General features: G+C 39.4%; 1 protein-coding gene across 1 annotated transcript in view; it reads left to right on the top strand.

Annotated features, from left to right (window-relative positions):
- The window catches only part of LOC306736344 (receptor-type tyrosine-protein phosphatase gamma-like), a gene marked incomplete at both ends in the record, with an annotated part of 390,476 nt that overhangs the window by 297,325 nt on the left and 72,689 nt on the right, over positions 1-20,462 (top strand). The window contains one exon of the mRNA XM_079217969.1: positions 11,202-11,359. Coding sequence (XP_079074095.1) covers positions 11,202-11,359 — 158 coding nt within the window. The remainder of the gene's footprint in view (positions 1-11,201; positions 11,360-20,462) is intronic.

The following is a 20,462-nucleotide window of genomic DNA, read 5'->3' as shown; positions in this document are numbered from 1 at the left end:
CCATAAAACGGTGTATAGCGTCCTCCGTGTTTGGCGAGAGAGTTCCACGTATCTGGGGGTCTTATTCCTGAGTGAGGGTGAAATGGAGGTTGTGCTGGACCGTCTTGGTGAAGAGGTTTCTGAGCCAGGAAGGTAAAGCTCTGGATTTACTAGTCCATCTACATTCCAACCTATGCTAAGGAGCTTTGTGTAGTGGAGTTCACGAATACAAGTGGCCAAAATGAGCTCCCTTGGTGGGGTGGCTTAGCTCAGCCTTAGAGATGAGAAGTTCAGACATCCGGAGCGAGCTCTGAATAGAACTGCTGCTTTTTTGCATCGGAAGGGGCTAGTTTAGGTGGATCTGGTATCTGAACAGGATTACTCCTGGACACCTCCCTTTAGAGGTTTTCTAGGCATGTCCAACTGGTTAGAGGCCTCAGGTTCGAACCAGACTGGAGAGATCACATATATGGCATGGCATGGGAAAGGCTCTGGATCCCTCAGGAAGAGCCAGAAATTATTACTAGGGAGAGAGAGGGACGCCTGGAATACCCTGCAAAGCCTGCTGCCTCTCAGCCGGGACCTGGATAAGTGGAAGATAATGGATGGATGGATGGATTATGAGTGTTTTCTGATTTGCCCCCCCCCCATGCTGCTGCTGTTACTTATCAGCATTATATCAGGGCTCAACAGAACTCATTGCCCGTTTGCCTGGGGCAAGTAAAATGCCACATCGAGCTTGTACATTTTGCAACTCACTAAAAATCAAAAAACAATTAAACATGTTGGTATTTATTTTGCAGTTGTTGATGGAATTAGCTATGATCCGGGCCAATTTGCTTCCTTTTCATCTCTGTTGAGTGTTGCATATGTGCAGTACCGATCGGGCTCTCGTGAAAATATAAAGAAAATGAGCGTAAGGCATTGGAGGATGTTGGCAAAACTTCAAACTTAGTTTACTGAAATAGTTTACACATGACAATTAAATGTAATCTCCGTTGCTATATGATAACCGCTAATATATTAAAAAAAAAATTGGAAAGGAGAAGTAGAAAATTACTTAGGGCAAATAGATTTTCAGACCCACTTGCACAACTGCGCAAGTAAAAAAAAAAAAAAACGTTGAACCCGTTTGTATATTATCCTTTACTTTGACACCTTAATTATCTCTTTCTATACAGTCCTGATTATCCACAGAAAGTCATCAGAAAACTTCCCATCGGATTATTTGATACAATATTTTTTGTAGAGAGAAGCTAATAGAATGTCCAAAGGGTTAATTCTCCATGATGAACATTCATATTTTGTTTTTATCAAATGTCACTGCCATCTGGAAAGTAGTTGAGTTATAGCGAAAGAAATACCCTCAGAAAATAAAGTTAGTTCATCTTGTTTTTGAAGAAAAGGATGAAGATTCTGAGGAGGGCACATGAGATTTATTCTTGGAGCGCAGATAGTTTTCTCATCTCATTCAAACTCTTCTAAAACAGCAGGCCTTTCAAGAGTTATCCTCACATTGACATAATGCACAGCACAGCTGGAAATGAGGCTGGTTTAAGATGCAGTGCAGTGCACCAGAAAGTCTCAAGGAAAGGTGTGCTGACCAAACGAAAACCTATAAATAAATGATTTGAACTCTAAAAGCCTACCTGCTATTCCAAAAAGGATGATCTTAAAACGTCATGGCATAACTAACTATCGTTATGGCAAACTACTCCAGTACACACTCAAATCAAGATAGAGGATGTGAATGAAGTCCTAAAAAAAATGCTATAAGAAAGAAAGGAGGACAGACACATAGATGTGCCTGCCCCAAATTTCTGGAAATCCTATTGAGGAATGGATAAAAAAGAAGCTTAACATGCGAGCACTGTGCAGTGGAGCCACATCAGATCTGATGTGAAAGAGAGCGCTTTGGGACTAAACCCACATCAGCAAAGGAATAGTAGACATAGTGGTACAGTAGTAGAGACGGAGAGAAAAAGAGGAAAACAGAATTTCTCTTCGATTTCCTATAAAAGTGCCACAGGTTAGACACGGTACCTCAAATCAGGGGAAACCACCATAAGCCTTGTACACTCTTTAAAAATTAATTGCCAATTCAGGGTCTCGCAGTGCCAAGTCAGTGGAGACTTTGTGCAGTGAGTGAGATAGTGAATTAATGGACTTGTTATATGTGCCGGCGAGGAGGAATCGCTGCAATTCAACACTGTGACACAAGAGCAGCGGGAGCACAGACGCTTGAGTAGATAAACAGAGGAAATGACAAAGCTGACACAGATAGGTGTGTAAATATACAGCTATATGTAGCACATTAGCAATGGCCATATAAAAAAGCCTATCTTTCTGTCCATCTATGAACTGTACTCTGCTGAAGATAGTGGACATGACTTACCTTAATCATTCAAAGTCAGTGCCTGGCCATTTGAGGTCAATGCATAAACTCAACTATCTCGCAAGAAGTTCTGCAAATTGATGGATACTATGTGGAACGCAGTATGTCCTGGATTCAAAATACAATGCTATAGCCGTCAGCCAGTCTTAGTCCATCCGGGCCTAACGTCAACACAAACACAAAATATTTGGGTAAATATTCCATTGCATTATTCAGACTCATTATTGTTGGATATTGGAGGTTTTCACTACCAAATCAGTAACAAATGATCTGTTCAACACACTGAGAATAATTTCACTCGACACAGATAATGTAACGGTTGCACAAAATCACAAATTATGAATTTGCCTAAGAGGGCTTTACAATCTGTACACATACAACATCCTCTGTCCCGGGACCTCACATCGGAACAGGAAAACCCCCCCCAAAAAAACTTCAACAGGGATAAAACACATTCAACGCATAAGACAGCAATTATTCATATGAGTAGTAGGCATGATGAAAAACCAGAAGCAGTGGATATAGTAGAATAATAATGATAAAAGCAGGAATACTATTGGCAATAGTAATAGCAATGCAACTAATAATAATAATGATTATAGCAGTAGGTGCCAGGGAGGACCAGGGTCCAGATATAACCACGATCCATGCAAACCTGTGAGGTGAGAAAACACAAAGACTCAAGAGAAGAAGCAAAGTTAGTTATGTGTATTAATGGGTCATGAATTCATGTAGAAAGAGATAAAGAAGAGGAGAGAGGAGCTCAGTGAATCATAAGATGTCACCCAGCAGACTAGGCCTATAGCAGCATATCTAGGGGCCAGACCAGGGCAAACCAGAGGAAAGTCTACTCTTAAATGTGGTGACTGTGTCTGCCCCCCGGACTGAAGGTGGAAGCTGGTTTCACAAAAGTGGAGCTTGATAAATGAAGGCTCTGACTCCCATCCTACTTTTTAAGACTCTAGGAACCACAAGTAGCCCTGCATTCAGTGAGTGCAGCTCTCTAGTGGGGTAATATGGTATAAGGTCCTTTAAGGTATGATGGTGCCTCACCAATTAAGGCTTTGTAGGTGAGGAGAAGGATTTTAAATGTGATTCTTGATTTTACAACAGTGTATCCATCTGCCCACTACTACTGTGCTGGTCCGAATTACACAAACAAGACATGCCTTAATTGTTGTTGTTGCTTTTTCCTGTTGCTTCCAATTTTACGGGATAAATACACCAACAAATATTGTATAGTGTATTGAAATGGATGCAGTGATTAAAACATTGTTGACAGGTGATCCCATTACACAGTATTATCAGGTGGCTCCTTGGATTACCAACAAGATATTAGACCCTAGATACACAGTTAGCAGCTCTAAAGTCTATATGGTATCAGAATATACTTTTTTTTGCAATCTTTGCAACATTTTATGAACACACATACTCGAGGTAAAGACATTTGAAATGCCTAAACATTTTAGTTACACTGAGAAAACCAGTTTGTACATCACAATGTTCTCATTTACCTCCATTATGTAAGGAAAGGAAAATCTCGTGAAAGGAAACCAATAATGTGTTCAAAACTAAAATCATGGCAAATGTGCTAATTAATGCTGAGAGAAATATCATTCATGAACATAAAGCATAAAAATGTATTCAAACAATGTTGTACCACGGTTTAATAGTAGGTTCACGCAATTATATGAAATCAAAAAGACAACATAAAAATCCTAATAAATCCACACAATAAATCCCAACATTTTCCATCTGTTGAAGACAAGATAGGAAGTTACTAGCTCAGTGTTTTGCAGTAAAAAAAAATCAAAATATCTTTGCAAAATACGTAACATACCACCTTATTTAATTTGCAAATGTAGCAAATTTAACAGCCCTCGAACACTTCAGGATTTAGAGCTGAAATATCTCTGCGTAAAAAAAACACATACATCCCTGTCCCTGTATGACTTTCCCAAGACCAACTTTCAGAATCAGAGTTCAAAAATCAAGGAGAAAGCAGTTATGACTCTACTGTATTTACACCCTTTCATTAAAGGTGCTTAATGGTTGTGTGCTCATGGTAACCCAGAGGCAAACAAACACATAACTCATTCTGACACCAGGGCTTATTTTAGGCTGCGAACAGGGGCTGTTTTAGATTCAATTCAATTCAGTTTATTTTGTATAGCCCAAGATCACAAATACAAGTTTGCCTCTGTACACATGACTTCCCTGTCCCGGGACCTCACATCGGATCAGGAAAAACTCCCCCAATAAAGATAGTAAAAACCCTTTCACAGGGAAAAAAAGGGGATGAAACCTGAGGGAGAGCAACAGAGGAGGATCCCTCTCCCCGGATGGACAGAAGCAATAGATGTCATGTGGCCAGAATGAATAACGTAACGGAGTTACAGCACATTCAATGAATGTGACAGAAATGATTAATATAATGAGTAGTATGCATGGTCCATGATCCAGATAGCCATATTCATTATTTTCAGCCACGCATGGGAGTGTAATGCCCTCTCAAAAAGGGTCAAATAGAAAAACTACATGTTGTTTTTCATAATAATTTTCACACTACTAAGTATGGATGCAGGCCTTATTTGATTACTCATCCTTTATGTAGAGTGGTAATTGTAATTACTCTAATTAGCAAATACATGATTATACGTTGTTGTTGTTTTTTACAAGGGACCTTGATCCCTTCTTTTCTTAGTATGATGATTGCTGATCAAAAATGTACAATAGTTCTCACTTTACTCAATTGCCCAAATGGCGGCAAACAATGCATGTTAATATTACATGTTTTCTATTCCATTAAGTAGATAATGAGATATTTCACTGGTGACCATGTGGTCACTAATGTAAATAATAGGATGCATCCTCTGGGTATTATGCATACCTAAAAAAAACTTTGCAAACCATCCAGTGGATGAGATATTATAAATTGTACTAAAGTGAGGACAGATACACAAACTCTCTCCCCATGTACAAAAATGCACTGCATATCGTAACTACCCAGCACCTCGACCTCCTCAACCCTTACTTGCTACATCTCTACACAAGGGGAACTCTACTTCCGGCACTGGCACTGAATACAAGCATTGGACATAAACCCTGACCTGCAGAAAATATATACACAATTCCTTGGATACTGGGCTGTACGGTTTCATCTGAAACAGATCTGAGTCTGACATCACTATCATAAATCATGTACCTCATGACCATCTGTGTAAAATGGGACAGCATGTAGAATACAATGGTCTTAAAGACGTTCAAAATTCAACATATGTGGCTAACAATGGTTAGAGTCTTTCAGGTTAAGTCCCATCCCTGTTATCCTTCTTCATCTCAAGCTGTCAAATCAGTCGTGGGCACAAGCTTTAAAAATGGATTCAATAGAACTGTCGTGAAAAAAGTAATCATGTTACCAAACATATTAAATGATGTTCATTTTCTGCAGGAAAAGCAAACCCTCAGGTTGGCTACTTACAGACTGCATCTGTATTTGTCTTGAAAAACAATCTGCTCTTTTTCAGCTGTCTGCCAATTCTGTGTTCTCTCCTTGTATTACAGGAGCTTTGGAAACACGCTGTAATCTTTAAACTGTCATGTCCTTAAGCTTCAGGAAAAACACAACGTTATCAACAGCATATGCACAACATATGTCATTTTTCCATCCCGGCTATGTGGACTTGCTCCACTTCTGGTACATACTTACTATACACTGATGCAAGTACTGTACAGCCTGGCCTGTATGTCAGCTATAAAACCACACATTAACAACTTTTCAGACATTTCATGACATTTTTTTTTATACATGTGTCAGGGAATGGTGGGTAGTACTTCTATCTTTACAGGATTAGAGAAAAGATTATTATTAGGATTTTGTTTATTGTTGCTGTGAAAGAACATTGTTCAAGTCTTTCAGAATTCAAAGGGTTTAATTTGTTTTAAGAACATTTCTCAGGGCACAAACAAACATTGATCATCTTTGATGAGATGTTATTGCAGTGAGACAGTTGCTGCTCACATTGCTATATTTCACAACCGGTGTGATCCCATATAACAGATCTTACTCTGTCGTGCTCCCACTTTTCTCAATTGTAATCTAACACACTGCGAATATCATAAAACTCCATCTGTCTCTTTCCAGCTTGAAAACCATCAAAAACTGACCCTTTCATTAACTTTGACCGCAGATGGACACTGCCATTAACCTGACCCTCCAGATGGTTTGTTGCACACAACCATCTGAGAAGCTGTCATTGGAAACTGTGTGGAAAAGGGCAGGCACTTTCAAAAACTACTTGGCAGGTGATTGGATGAACCATCTGCCATTCAAACTTTTGCGAAAGCCAACAACTCTCCAGTTCTGATAGAACTGATGCTATTGTAGCATCTTCGCTACTTCGAATCATGGTAGAAGCGTTCACGTTCGCGATCCCTATCAGGTTTAAACAAACCTGCGAATTCTACCGAAGACATTGATGCCGAGTGAAGAAATGGGAAACTGTCATATAACCACCACGCTTCAGTGAAACGAAAAGAAGGAGCATCTTCGCGAAACTCTTTGGAAGCCGCCATTGTTGCTTTGAATGAAGAGTCGTCTCTCTGTGTCGTTTCACACACATAAGCCCCGCCCATAGCTGCCAGTAGCTCCTCACAGGATGCTGATTATTCAGGACAGAAATACATTACTTGAAACCTGACAAGATGGATTTTTGTGTGATCTTGTGATATCGCAAGACTCCAGCTGCCATGTTAAGTACAGGTGCATCTGATTGGTCTAAATGTATCCAGTCAGTCAGTGAAATGAACCTAAAGGGGCAGTCACTTTATACTTCAGTCCTGAACATTCACTCCATCTCCCAGGCATTTCATGACCGGACTACAAAGCATAGCATTTATGGCTCTGATCAATATTTGGAACACTCATCAAAGCGGTGACGTGTCCACAGACCAGTAGTTGCTGTTTGAATCATTTGTGAGACTGTCCTCATCACACAGCCATTGCATTTCTTTGAAGGTTTAAAATGATGTGGTCTGCATTGTATCTCCTACATTTATGTATTCTATCTATGCTTCAAGCTCAACTGCAGACATATATCATGAGCACATGTCAATAGATTGGGGGGAGCCACACAATAGCCAATCTTCTTGTTGATGGTCTCTTTTACTTGTGTCACATAGAGGCATTAATATTAAATTGAGACGGCTTCATAGTCAGTTAAAAGTTCCTCAAAGTAACATTAAAGAAACCAACGTTGACTGATGGAAGAAGACTAACAAAATTGGCTTCCAGGATCAAAGTCAGATGTGGTTGAAAGTGCTAACAACTGACACATTTAGTTAATGCTGTTGTTGTGTTTTGGAAGGCAATGAGAAACAACGCTGTTGTGTTAATAAGGCAAAACTTTCGTACAGGTCATTTAGACACATCTTTTGTCATTTAGGTTGGAAGAATTGTCAAACCAATAGTGACAATTAATCAAATTACCATAATCTTCCCAACACAGTAATGTAAGTAAACTTCACCTGCTGTACCCATGCGATTTGGCCACTGTGATGTGTAACTTGAATCTCTTGTGTTTTTTTCTCAAAGATTTAAATGCAACAAACTGTCACGTCAGAAATATCACTCAAACATTCAGAGTTCCTGTGTGCTGCCAATATGAGACTTTGCGCTAAATGTCTTCTCCTTCACTGTGCAGTGAAATATTGAGACTTGATGAGATTAGCTTTTCTGATGCATTGCAGGAGGCTCAGAGTTTATAATACCTGCCGTGTGATTGCAGCCTCACTTTGCTCCAACTAACGTCAGGCATTCCAGGCCCGTCTCCAGCCGCCGCTGCTGCTGCCTCAACCGCTGTGGCTGCTGGAAAAAAAAAAAGACCCACAGGCCGTCACTTCACGGGCTATCTCCCCACGCTAAATCTTCATCCCGTTCCTCTTCCAGGCGCTGTGATGCATGTGGCACAGAGCGTATACGAGAGGAAGAGAGTTTGCGTCTCGTGTGTTTTGACATCTCCGGAATTTTGTGTTTAAAACGAGACGTGCCGAAGCGTGCATTTGGCTCTTGGAAGTACTAATTCAGATGCATAACTCTCGGGGAAGACCTGTCCCATCATCTTCCATTCCCCAAACACACACCCCACCAAACACACACCCCACCAAATTCCTATCAACTCCCCCTCCCTGCATCCTACTCTTCCTGCTTCTCTGGCTCGCTCTGTCGCGCTGATTCGACGGAGCTGAAAATACATCTCTGAACTTGGAGTCTGGGAGGCAGCGAGAGACGAGCCTTGTCAGCGGGAGGGTGAGGAGGAAGAGAAGGAAGGGGGAGTTAGAGGAAGAGGCGGTGATAGGGAGGGAGGGGGGGGGCTTCTGTCGCCGATAAAGACAGCGCATCTCCCCTTCCTCCCATCCCCATCCCCGCCAAGTGACCCGCCCCGCTGCACACATCACCCCGCGCTCCAGACACTCGTACACACCTTCTCATCCCTTATTTTCATTCCTGTCACCCTTCTTCCTTGTATGTTTTCATTGGAACAGTGGATCGAAAGCCTTCTCCTCCCCCTCTTCCTCTTGTGTCTTATCGTAATTTCTCTCCCTTTGTTGCCAGCTTCTTATTCTTCTTGCTGCGCCTCCTTCCCTTCTTTCCTCTTTGCATCACAAGTCGAGCCTTTTTCTCCCCTCTGATGACACCCTCATCCTGTCACACTCTCTCCTTCCCCTCCTCTTCCTCCTTTCCTCGGCTGCAAAGCTTTTTTTCTTTCTCCATGCGTTACAAGGAAGATGATGTGTTGATGAAAACGATTAAACTACTTTGTATACATTTTCTGTCAGGGATTTGAAGAATTAGTTGAGTAACTATACATGTTTAAGTTGCACCCGGTAATGCAGATGGTTACCTCAAAAAGCAGTAAGAAGTAACGTTTTTAATGTTTCTGGAAGGCTTTTTGGTTAGCTTTCACATTTGTGCAGCTTTCTCTGAAGAGAGCTTCCACAAATTGCTCTTCAGGATGCACTTTGTGACTTAAATGTATCATATTAAGCTGCATTATGAATTATCTTCTCATATCAGGAATGAATTACATGACAATGAGAAAGGGGTTGCTTTTCAGCTCAATGCTAAACAGCATAAAGACAAAGTTAGCAACCAGCTGGTTAACACAGTGGAACATTGAGCAACTAAACAGCCAGATATTTTTCACAGTAAAAAAATGTTCAAACACGCGTGGATATTGGGTTTTATTTGTCGGTAACAAGACTCAAAAATCAATGCTAATGTTGCTTTGTGTTTTTGTGAAAAAAATCGCTGATGTCAGATTACTTGTCAGATGTTTTCAGCTTGTTCTGTCGCAGACAAAAAAAATCAATAAATGCATATATGATGATTTGCCAGCAGCAACCGCACCTGATTCCCAGATGTATTTTGGGCAAATGGCATTCGTCTATGCATCGAAGCGAAGGCTAGTGAGGAGTGAACTGATAGCGCAGTCCGTGGTTAGGTCTCCGTATTGGTCCATGCTGTCACACTTTGGATCATGAAACTGTAAACAAAGGGTCAAACATTAGTTCAATTTGTTGCAGATGTTGATGATCACCAGATGATGAATGCTAAACCATTGAGATTTCCTTTGGTGCCAGCATTAGGAAAAATGTATTCGTGGTAAAGACCTATTGAAATCACAATAGGCATATTTCCATGAAAATACTGAGCAAATGAACGTTTAACCTTTCTGTTAGTACCCAGTCGTTCAGTCCTATGCCTTTTTATTCATGAACATATCGCAGCTGAGAAGTTTCTTCCCAGACTATACTACTATATTAGTCTTGTTATTGCAACCAAATGTATCTTTTCGTTGTCTTCTTTTGCTTCAGAAGCACGGTAGCAACACTTGGTACTGTTCTGCATGAGCCTAAAAGTGTCTCGACCTGCATAGTTAAGACACATTCCAACTGAAACCAACTGGTCAACTCAAGACTCTGAGACAAATCTGTGATTTCTGGCTTTATAAATGAAATATGCTTTAACTAAAAGCTGATTTTTGTTTTATTTCATTTTTCTGTGACCGTTAGCCTGCTTGGTTAATTCAAAGTATTATCCACGCTCTCTTGTCCTGGGCATTGAGTACACATTGAGCATGTCACACTCAGAGAGAAAGAAAAATCTTTATACAAATTTCACATTGAAAAAAAAATAGCTTATTGCATAAACAGCTTGGTCTTGCTTTCTATTCACTGCAGTTTTTTTTTTTTGTCCACTGTAGAACACAAATTAACATCTCTTCTGAGGTCAGTGGTAGCTCAAGGCACACCACTCAGAGAAAGATTTACTGAAAATGTGTTTGTCGGATTACTTTAATTGTTCTGCATGAAATGGCCATTTCTTGATTGCTCTCACTGGAAGTAATATAAAACGGAAACAGACTTTCTTGCTTTAAGCCTCCTTTATCCTTTCATGAACAGCCTTACTTTCTTTCTCCACACAGACCACAATGTGCTTCTTATCAGTGATGATTTTGTTTGTCAGTCCGGGAGTAATTCCAGTGTCAACATTTGGGCTTGGGGATGTGATGTTGATTGTATTGTGTATGCCATCCAACACCAACAGAGGCATAATTATAGGTGTTCAGTGCAATTATGTCTGTCAATACGGGGACAATGAACGAGGCAGACGCAATGCAAATTAAATCAATACCACAAACCTAAAGGCTGGGAAACAGTAGCACTTGGATCTGCTCCAGAAAACCTGGTCTCTGTAGTTTGCAGTGAAATAAAAAGTTTTGTGTGGCTCATGTTGTATTGATCTGTCCTGCCCTCTCTCAAATAGAAAAAGAGACTGTCCTGGAGCCGTTCGTGCTGAAGGACCTGCTGCCGTCTGCGCTGGGAAGTTACTATCGCTACACCGGCTCTCTGACCACCCCGCCCTGCAGTAAGGTGGTGGAGTGGATCATCTTCAGCAGACCTATTTTTGTCTCCTACAAACAGGTAAGAAGCAGAGAGTACCAAGACACACGTACAATAAAAGCGCTTGTTGTAATGATTTTCATGACATTTAAATGTCAAAATGAGGTACATGCATGTGCTGTTTTGGTTGAAAAACATGGAACCTCAGTGCAGTCATATTCAGGCTCCGTATCTCAAGATCATGACTAAATCATCTTGATGATTGACTAATCAATACTTAAAATACATTTTGAAAAACCTTGATCAGTGCTTAAATATGTTGTTATTTAGGGATGCAATTAATTAATATTCCATTTTAAGGGGAATGCTCGCCTGCCAGTGTTACAAATTCCTTTGTGTCCCAGGAATAGGATTTGCCATATTTAGAAGATTACATAATCAAACTTGCTAACTTTGATATTCAGAGCATACTTATCGGTTGCCTCCACACTGCTCTCAACATGGCGACAGTGGTCATTTTCATATGTACCTTTGCCATTGTGACGGGGATAACTTCCCACACTTTAAACTGACATATAGCAAGTTGAGGAATCACTGAGGTGAGGTTTTGAAGTATTATTAATTAATAATAATTAATTAATTAATTATTAATAGACTAAAGCCAGCAGTAGCGTAGTGGCGTTATGAAGCACAGAGAGCCAGAGGGGTCAAATGGTGCCTCAGCATCACTCCCCACGCCAAAGAGTTTTGAAAGAGACATATTTTGTTGCCAGCACCTAGCGACCATCCATGGTACTCAAACCCAAGGTTCACTTCAGAGTTGACTTGAGGAAAATTGATTGAAGATGAAATTCAAAGCAATATGTTAAGCGGCATATCAACAATTTCAGAGCTCCTGGTGTTTGTAATACATTACCATTTTTCAGTTTGTGCTATATTTAGGTACAGGAGTAGTACAAACAAAGTGAAAAAAATCTTTGTGAACTCAACTTAAAGTTCTTCCTTCGTTGTCTATGAACACTTACTGTGACTTAATGGCAAAAAAAAAAAAAGAAAGCTTGTTAATCTCAAAACGATGCCAAAGCCTTCATGCCCTTCATGCACTCTCAATCATAACATGGGCCTGCTGTGCTGGCTTCTCAGCTTGCTTTTTCCATTCTGTTGCTTACTGGCTCTGATTGTATTAATTGTTTAGGTTGTTTACATGTAATGTGCGTAAATGAGAGCTTAATAGTCATAAAATGAGACCTTCTTGCTGATGTGCTTTTCTTCTTGTCTCTTTTTTTCTTTTCTCCTTTTTTTTCTTTCACTCTAATGCTCTCATTTAAAGATACATACTGTATATATGTGGAATACACAGATATAGAATTGTGTTTTCACCAATACTTTTTTTTTTGTGTGGATTGCTGTGTGGGTTTTATCCATTGATGTGTGGGACATACTTTTGTTCTCACTTTCCTTTTCACAGAATAAGGTTTACTGAGGTACATAGAGATCTCCCTCATCGCTCATGTTTTGTGTGACTTTTGAGATGGCCTGTGTTGGTTTTACGCCTATTCTGGACTTAATTTGTCTGATGCTGCTTGTTTTGTCTGTGATGTGTATTATGTGTGTTTGTATGAATGTTAACAATGGGCCTTTCTACTTACTTTTAGCTAGATCCATTGTAACTCCAGCTATGATTGAACATTTGGATTCACATTTGCTTGCTAAGTGGATATTATTGAATGGTTGATAATTATGTATTTTATTGGTATTAGCCTTGTACCAAAAACATATTTATTTAGAGCATGGGTTGCCTTGCACAAACCAAATATGATTACACTTTTTGAAACATATCTCACACGTTTCATCTAACTTGGCTTTTGAGTTACTTAAACTTCATGTAGAGGAAAACCGCTTCAAGTTTTTTTCAATTAGTGAATTAATTCTGCTTGAGATTACATATGTATAGCCCCCCCAGCTGCATCTGCCAACTTGGTTTAAATTCAACTATTAATTCCAAGAACCATTGTTATGAAATTATTATTTCAACGTCTTAACTTTAGTTTGGTTTTATATCTAACTCCATGACGCTGGCCTTTCCCAACATGCATTGTTGGTAATGTATCTGTGTCTTCATAGCAGAACGCAATACTTTGTTGTGTATGTAAATCAGATAACTCAGCAAAAAGGGGTGCCTCAGGGTTCTACTTAAGGACACTTTTTTATTTGTATAAATGATCTACCATTATTTAATGGATGAAATGCATGTAATTGATTGTTCCAGAATTACATGCAAATCTTTAATCTTTATTACATTCGTCATATTACATATTTTACCTACATACATGAAATTTATCCTGCATTGAACCCATCCTGAGCAATTTAGGAGCAGTGGGCTGCTGTGAAGCGGTTGCAGGACGACCACGCTCCTCATGAGCCACAGATCGATGTATATACTATTATATATACATCGAAATGTTCTTTTTATTTAATGTCAGAAAGAGATATATTTTACCAATCCCAGACTATGCTGAAATTGTTATCAAAATGCTTCTTAAACCAATCTTCTTTATATTAATGTTATACAAACGCTCTGCAGATTCATATTGGGATGTTATTTTTCTACCATTGCACAATGGTTGATGGCTCCCTTGGGAACAATTTATTTGATATTAAGTTATTTTTAAATGCATTTTCTTCTTCTTATCTCTTTTATATTTCAAATGATTTACTAAGATACTCTGATCAGCTTCCTTTTATAGTCACCTTCGTCTCCAAGGAATATGATGAAAAAAAAACTCATGACTCCATCAGCTTGGAATAATTAAACTGGACCTATTCCTTTCCTGTTTTTATTTAGCTTATTACTAGCCATGACAGACTTGTAAGTCTCTGTGTCTGTGGACAGCGATAGGATCAGCAGGAAAGGGAGAAAATATAACTTTTAGAGATGCCCAGCTCACCCATCTTTTTGGATAATTTTAACAATGCTGAATTCAGTGTAAACAATCAAAAATGACAAATGTTGTCTCATTATTTGCTTTATTTGTGGTACATCTCAAGGGGTTTAAACTGATATAATACATTAAATGCTTATCCTCTGAGGTTAGTGGTTTTGATACATTTAGGGACAAAACTTTTGAATCAAATAGACAGCCTGAATAAAACATTACCCAAAAAGTGACCACATTCATGTATCCTAGTTCTTTTCTTCATAAAAATCTAAGAATATCAAGCATACATTCATATACATAGTGTAAACTCACTTGCATCTATTCTGTTTATTCCTCGATCTAAATGTTGCTGGTTTTACTTCATGTGATGACCTGGCTTCATTTGCAGGATAACAGGTCTGTAGACATGGTGTCTACAGACTAATATGACATTAAATAGGTGCAGCTTTGACAACAGTCACTGTTGTCAAAGCTGCACCTATTTAACGTCATATTAGATTCCACTGCCTCTTCTTTGTAAATATCCATAAAGTTTGCAAATGGATAAAAGGAAGAAAACTGTTATCTGTGTGATTGTATAACTGCTGAAATAATAGCAATGGTGCCCACACTTCTGTGAGAAGCTCACCAAAGTTGAACTTCACATGAAAGCCCTACACTAATGTACTTAGCCCCGCAAGTGAATTGGCTTATTGCAGCTTTTTTAATCCCTCATGACAAAAATGTAAAGCCAAATTCAATTGGATGCCAAATGGCCAAAGTGTCCTGACTGTCAGATGAGATCACTGAAGGGATTGTTGATGCTGCATTTTGTGTTATAGACACAAATGGCCACATTCTCCTCCATCTTGTTTCTCATCCCCTGACAACATTTTGCTAACTGGCCGGTATTCAATATGATCTTTTGTCTTGAAGTAAAACCAAAAAGCAATATTCTCTTAAATGTATTGTATATCTACTGTTAAGAGAAGAAGTAAAAAAAAGGCAACTCCAGATACAACAAACCCTCATAATGTGCTTTTACCAGGTGTGTTAGATGATGAATCTCTCGACCACTTGTAAAATTGTCTCTTACCGAAGAGAAGAGATCAAAAATATATTGGTGAATGCCAGAATTCACCAGTGGGTATAGATGTGGATACAAACTAAAATAAGAGGAAATTCATTCATATATTGCATCCTGCATGAGGGGCTTGAGTTGTTGCTCTACCAGTCACCTACTTACCCAGATATTGTTATGTTCCGTCACAGGTATTTAGATACAATAGTTAAGTAATGTGCATAACATAATGTGATTGCATAGGTGCAGTCAAAACAACGTAGTCACGGAAAAATAACTGTCTATTCTCAATTAATTATTTTAGCTGTAGAGTGTACTAAGCCTTTATTTGAAGCAGGCTTATATTAGAGACAAGCACACCCCAAAACTAAATGCCAAAATATGTTGTTATGTACATGTTATGAACTAAAGCCCTGCGCTACATATTTACTGCATACAAACACTGATCTGCCATTAAGTCCAATATTTGTTTTTCTCTTGTAAATCCTGTGTTAGTTTTAAGAATAGGAAGGCCAAAACATTTAATGAGAACTGTGTTTTCTTTTTCTTTTTCTGAAGAACTGAAAATGTCAAACTACTCATCATTTTCATGCAGAACCATCTGTAGTTTCATGTGCTTTTATAAAGCAGACTTCTCACTGAAAATGGGGATGAACTGAGATATGAGTTGTCATTTTGAACAGCAAATCCAGTGTTTTGCAAAAGACAAGAAAAAAAGGATCTCATCTTCTTACCCCAGTCTGAAGAACATTTGGCAGACTCATCACCTTATAAGGCCGAAGGTGTTTGCTTTAGAGCAGCAGTGAAGAAGTTATAAGAGCAGATCAATGTAAAGCAGACAGTGAGGAGATGTTGAAAAGACTGAGGAGACAGTCGGGAACCTGACTTCCATCTTCTTCCCCAACTCAGCTTCTACATTTTCCCTCAGTTCTTTTCCCTTTTCTGTGCCAACAGCAGTGTAAACCCGCAAGAAAACAGAGTATTTGATTAATGTCTTTTTCTGTTTTATGTATAGGGACATGAAAGAGTTTGTGTTGTAACTTGTCGCACAGTTCTAGAGGATGACTACAGTGCAGCTCTAACCACAGCCTACCTCTCATTCAGCGTGTGGTCCTCAGTTGATCTGCACAAGCGCCCCTCTGGCTTCTGCCAGGCTAAAACATATCGGTGTCAGTGGAAAGACTCTGACAAGTGAGGTGTCGAGACTTTGTAGGATTTATTAATCTTAAAGTCTCCAGATCAAGCACCAGAAACTCTCACAACAATAACAGAATTGCTTACATCAATACTTTACCCACACGAGCACCATTGACATAAACCCTCTACTGCACACTGTTCCTTTGAGGAAAAAAATCTATTCCTCATTCCCAGACTTTATTCAAGTATAATACACATGGCAAAGATAATCAGACAAACAGAATGCAGCTAAACTCAATTTGAGTTTCAGAGCGAAAAGTCGAGACTCCATGGAAGTGAGGTCGTTTTGATTGTTTGTAGTTCATTCAGCAACAAATGGAAAAACACTGAGAACACTGACAGAGGTTGCCAGGCCTTTCAGTCATGGTTCTCTGAGTTTATAGTGATCATAGCAGACATAATTTGACAATAACACATTTCATACTTGCTCCATGTTTTCCCAGCACTGTATTCCTTCTTTTTGTAGCTATTTATTCTTTCTGAAGCTGTATTTTTTTTTATCTCTAAGAGATATATCTGGATCCCTTAGGTAACACATACATCGTTGCTTCATATATGCTATTTATTCAGGACTATCTCAGGACGTTTGACTTGTTTTCAATATTCCACAGCACTTTGGGGCCAACACAGTAGTGAGCAGTATCTATTTCCCTACCGTGCCTGTCCTTGCTGCAAATTAATCCAGTAAATATAACAAGGTTACTTCAAAATCTATCAAGGAATGAGGCCTTGTGTGTTCATTTGAGTAATAGAATATAGTTAAACATAACTTAACCTTAATTGGATCTGATTTAGTTGAGAGTAGGGAAGGTCGGGCCGGGTTTGTTAAACAGGATTCATTCTGCTGTTAACTTTGAAAATGTTCTGAGCCATCTTTCACATTATTGACAAATTACTGCCAGTGAACTGTGAAAGATGAAAGCATCTGTGTGGATGGACTCAAAGGAGGTGCAAGTTCAGCTGAGCTATCGGTCCTATTATGGATCCACCTTTGCGGCTCAGGTCCTTCAAAGAGGCAGACAGAGCCAACATGTGTTGTGTTACTCTCTGTCGAGGCCCATCATGATGAACAGGTGCATAAGTCAGGGTTTTCTGGGTAAGCAAGTGGTAGATTACAAAGAAAACACAAATAAAGACAGAGCTGAAGAGAGCATGCTGCCCTTCAATGCACTGCAGTACTTTAGCACCAAAGTGTACTTAGGTTTCTGCTGGAAGTAGCTTCTTTAGAAGGGTTTTACTGAAAAGGAGCTGATTTTTTTTTGTTTCGCTTCATCTTGCACATGCAGCCCAAGCTGACCAATCAGCATCTCCATCATCGTCGTACCAACGTGTAGTTTTGAGGGAAAATCCAGCTTCACGAAATGACAGACAGAACAAGACTTGTTTCACAGAGTTTATCCCTGAGACAACATCCTCGGCTTTAGGGTGGAGCATCTGTTGCCTTGGAGGAGGGGGAGGAGGAGGAGGAGGAGGAGGAGTAAGAAGGAGGCCCTGCCCTAAAAGCTAAACAGGGAAATAAAGTCTGATCTCCACAGTAAACGCAATCAATTGGGTGAGTTGTGTGAGAACCTGATCAGGGATTCGTCATAGTTCTTTAAGCTCTGCCTTGAATAACTATGAAGGGATGTTATATATAGAGCACCTTTCATGAATGCAGCGAACGTGTTTTTTAATAACTACACAAGTTTAAAACACATACACAAGGAGGAAGGGAGAAAATAAGTTTCTTTAATCTAAAAATTACAAAAATCATAAAAGACTGAAAAGCGACAGCTTCTAGTTGAAGTCAATATTAAAGAGATGTGTTTGAGTATTTTTGGGGCGTAGATGCTAAAAGGAGCCTCCCCAAAGGTTTATGTGGCGACTCTGGGAACAGTAAAAGGAGCAGCTGGGGAGTATCTTAGGGTTCTTAGAGCATAAAACAATAGTCGGTCTGTGATATAAAAAGGAGTGAGGCCATTTAGTACCTCACTAACTGACTAGCACTAACAGAAGGACTTTAACATGAATTATAACAGATACAGGTGATGCATGATCACTCAGTTTAGTTTACTGGCAGCAGCATTGTGAATGCTGTGTAGCTTTGCAAGCATTACAGTGGTCAAGACAGCTAGAAAGAAAAGAATGAACACGCTTTTCTGCATCGTTCTACTTCAGTAGAGCTCTCCCCTTTGTCATGTTGCACACATGATAGAAGGCAGTTTTGGTTAATTAATTAAAATAAGCTTTCAAATTGAGGTCAGAATCTAAAATGACACCACGGTTTTCTTCTTGTGATCGGAAATACTTCTTTCCTAGTATTCATTCTGCAGATCATAGTCTGAGTCATTCCACATGATACAAAGACTAACGTGGGATATCATTTGAAAGTTGTTTTAATTCAACTTTGACCTCATAATGTCGTAAGAAACTTTCCGGTTATCTGTCCGTCTGGTTCATTCTCTGAACGCGGTACCTCATAAAATACATTGAACTATTATAAAAAGAAAAGAATAAAAAGCAAGAATTCAAAGTAAACACATCAGAAATGATGCAAAAAGCAATGAAATATGAAACAGGGAAATGAATCAACAATGAGTCCACGAGGAAGCGAGCGATGGGGGCATCATCCATCCTTCCTGACCATTAGTCTTTCTCAACATGTTTAAAAGCCTCTTTTGAAGTCCTTTTGTTTCCCCTATTTTTTTCCGCTGTGAGACTCTCCAGAGAAAACATTATGGAGGAAGATAAAAGGAGGAGGTTGGGAAAAGAATTAACACAGATGGTGACTCCAGTTATTGTCTTTCTCTGCCTCTTTGTATGTTATTTCTCGCCGCTCTCTCTGCTCGTCTTTTGTTTTGGAGTTGAAGTAGGTCAGCGGGAGTGACAGCCGTTGCTTTGGGCCTGCTTTTAGAGTGGATCGATGCTCAGGTTCTTACACAACAACCAAAATGCCTTCCTTTCAAACAGTCATGTGGACCTGCCACACTTGTATTTGTGCGTCTGACGTGTGTACGTGTGTGTGTGTGTGTGTGTGTGTGTGAGAGAGAAAGAGAAAAAGAGAGAGGGAGTGAGTGTGGGAGAGAGGATGTTACCAACCTAAGAAGGCTTATGCCGCGCTGGTCTCACGTTGCATTCACCCTGAATACGAGCTGCCAACTGGGAAGTACTGTTGAGATCAGCCTCCTAGTAGCAATTCCAAGTGGGACATGTGGGATTTTTTTATAATTTCCCATCTGGCATTGTGTGCAAATGTGCCAACATTTTCAGAAAGCAGCTAAGATGCAGCCATATGGGTTTATTTTTCTCCTCGAGGTCTTTCAGAAGATTTAGCTCTGTTAGATTGTAAAATAGCTCCTCAGTAAGCATTCATTTGGTGATTTGCATGCTTATATACATTTATACTAAGTATACTAAGAGTAAATCAGGGCTAAATATGGTAGAGCAACATTTTATTTTTAAACATTTATGGTACATTTAATAAATATATTAATTAATGTGAAGCAGGTCCTATTTAGGCCTATTGAAGCAGGTCCTATTTACACATAGATGTATTCATTGGAAGGCAGTTAAAACACTGGATAGCCTTAATAATAATTTTAGTATTAACATTAAAAGGTGACTATTTGGCCATAATTATTATTGGAAAGATTACAGTACTCCAATGCTGACATATGGCCAGCAAGGCTCTCTCTAGCCTGCATATTTTAGACTACAAAAGGAAATAAGAAGATTGTCCATTGTCCCCTATCCGTGTAATACACTTTATGGAAAATGGACATTAATTAACCATGAGACTGAGCTGTGCGGTTTAAACTTTTTTATGTTCATGTCATCTCGGCTCAGTTTATACTCTGTCAAACTCTCTGGACTGGTCCACTTCCAGGATTCATTCCAGTACAACTGCTGCATGTTTATGATGACAAACAGACTGATGCAGATGTAAAGGAACATCCTTAAATGTTAGCGAGGCTCAAACCCATTCTCACACCAATACATCAAGTCAGGC

This window comes from Taurulus bubalis (genome assembly GCF_910589615.1).
Source record: "Taurulus bubalis genome assembly, chromosome: 5".
NCBI classification, from domain to species: Eukaryota; Metazoa; Chordata; class Actinopteri; order Perciformes; family Cottidae; genus Taurulus; species Taurulus bubalis.
Note: the sequence above shows the minus strand (reverse complement) of the source record. Positions and strands in the feature narration are given on the sequence as shown.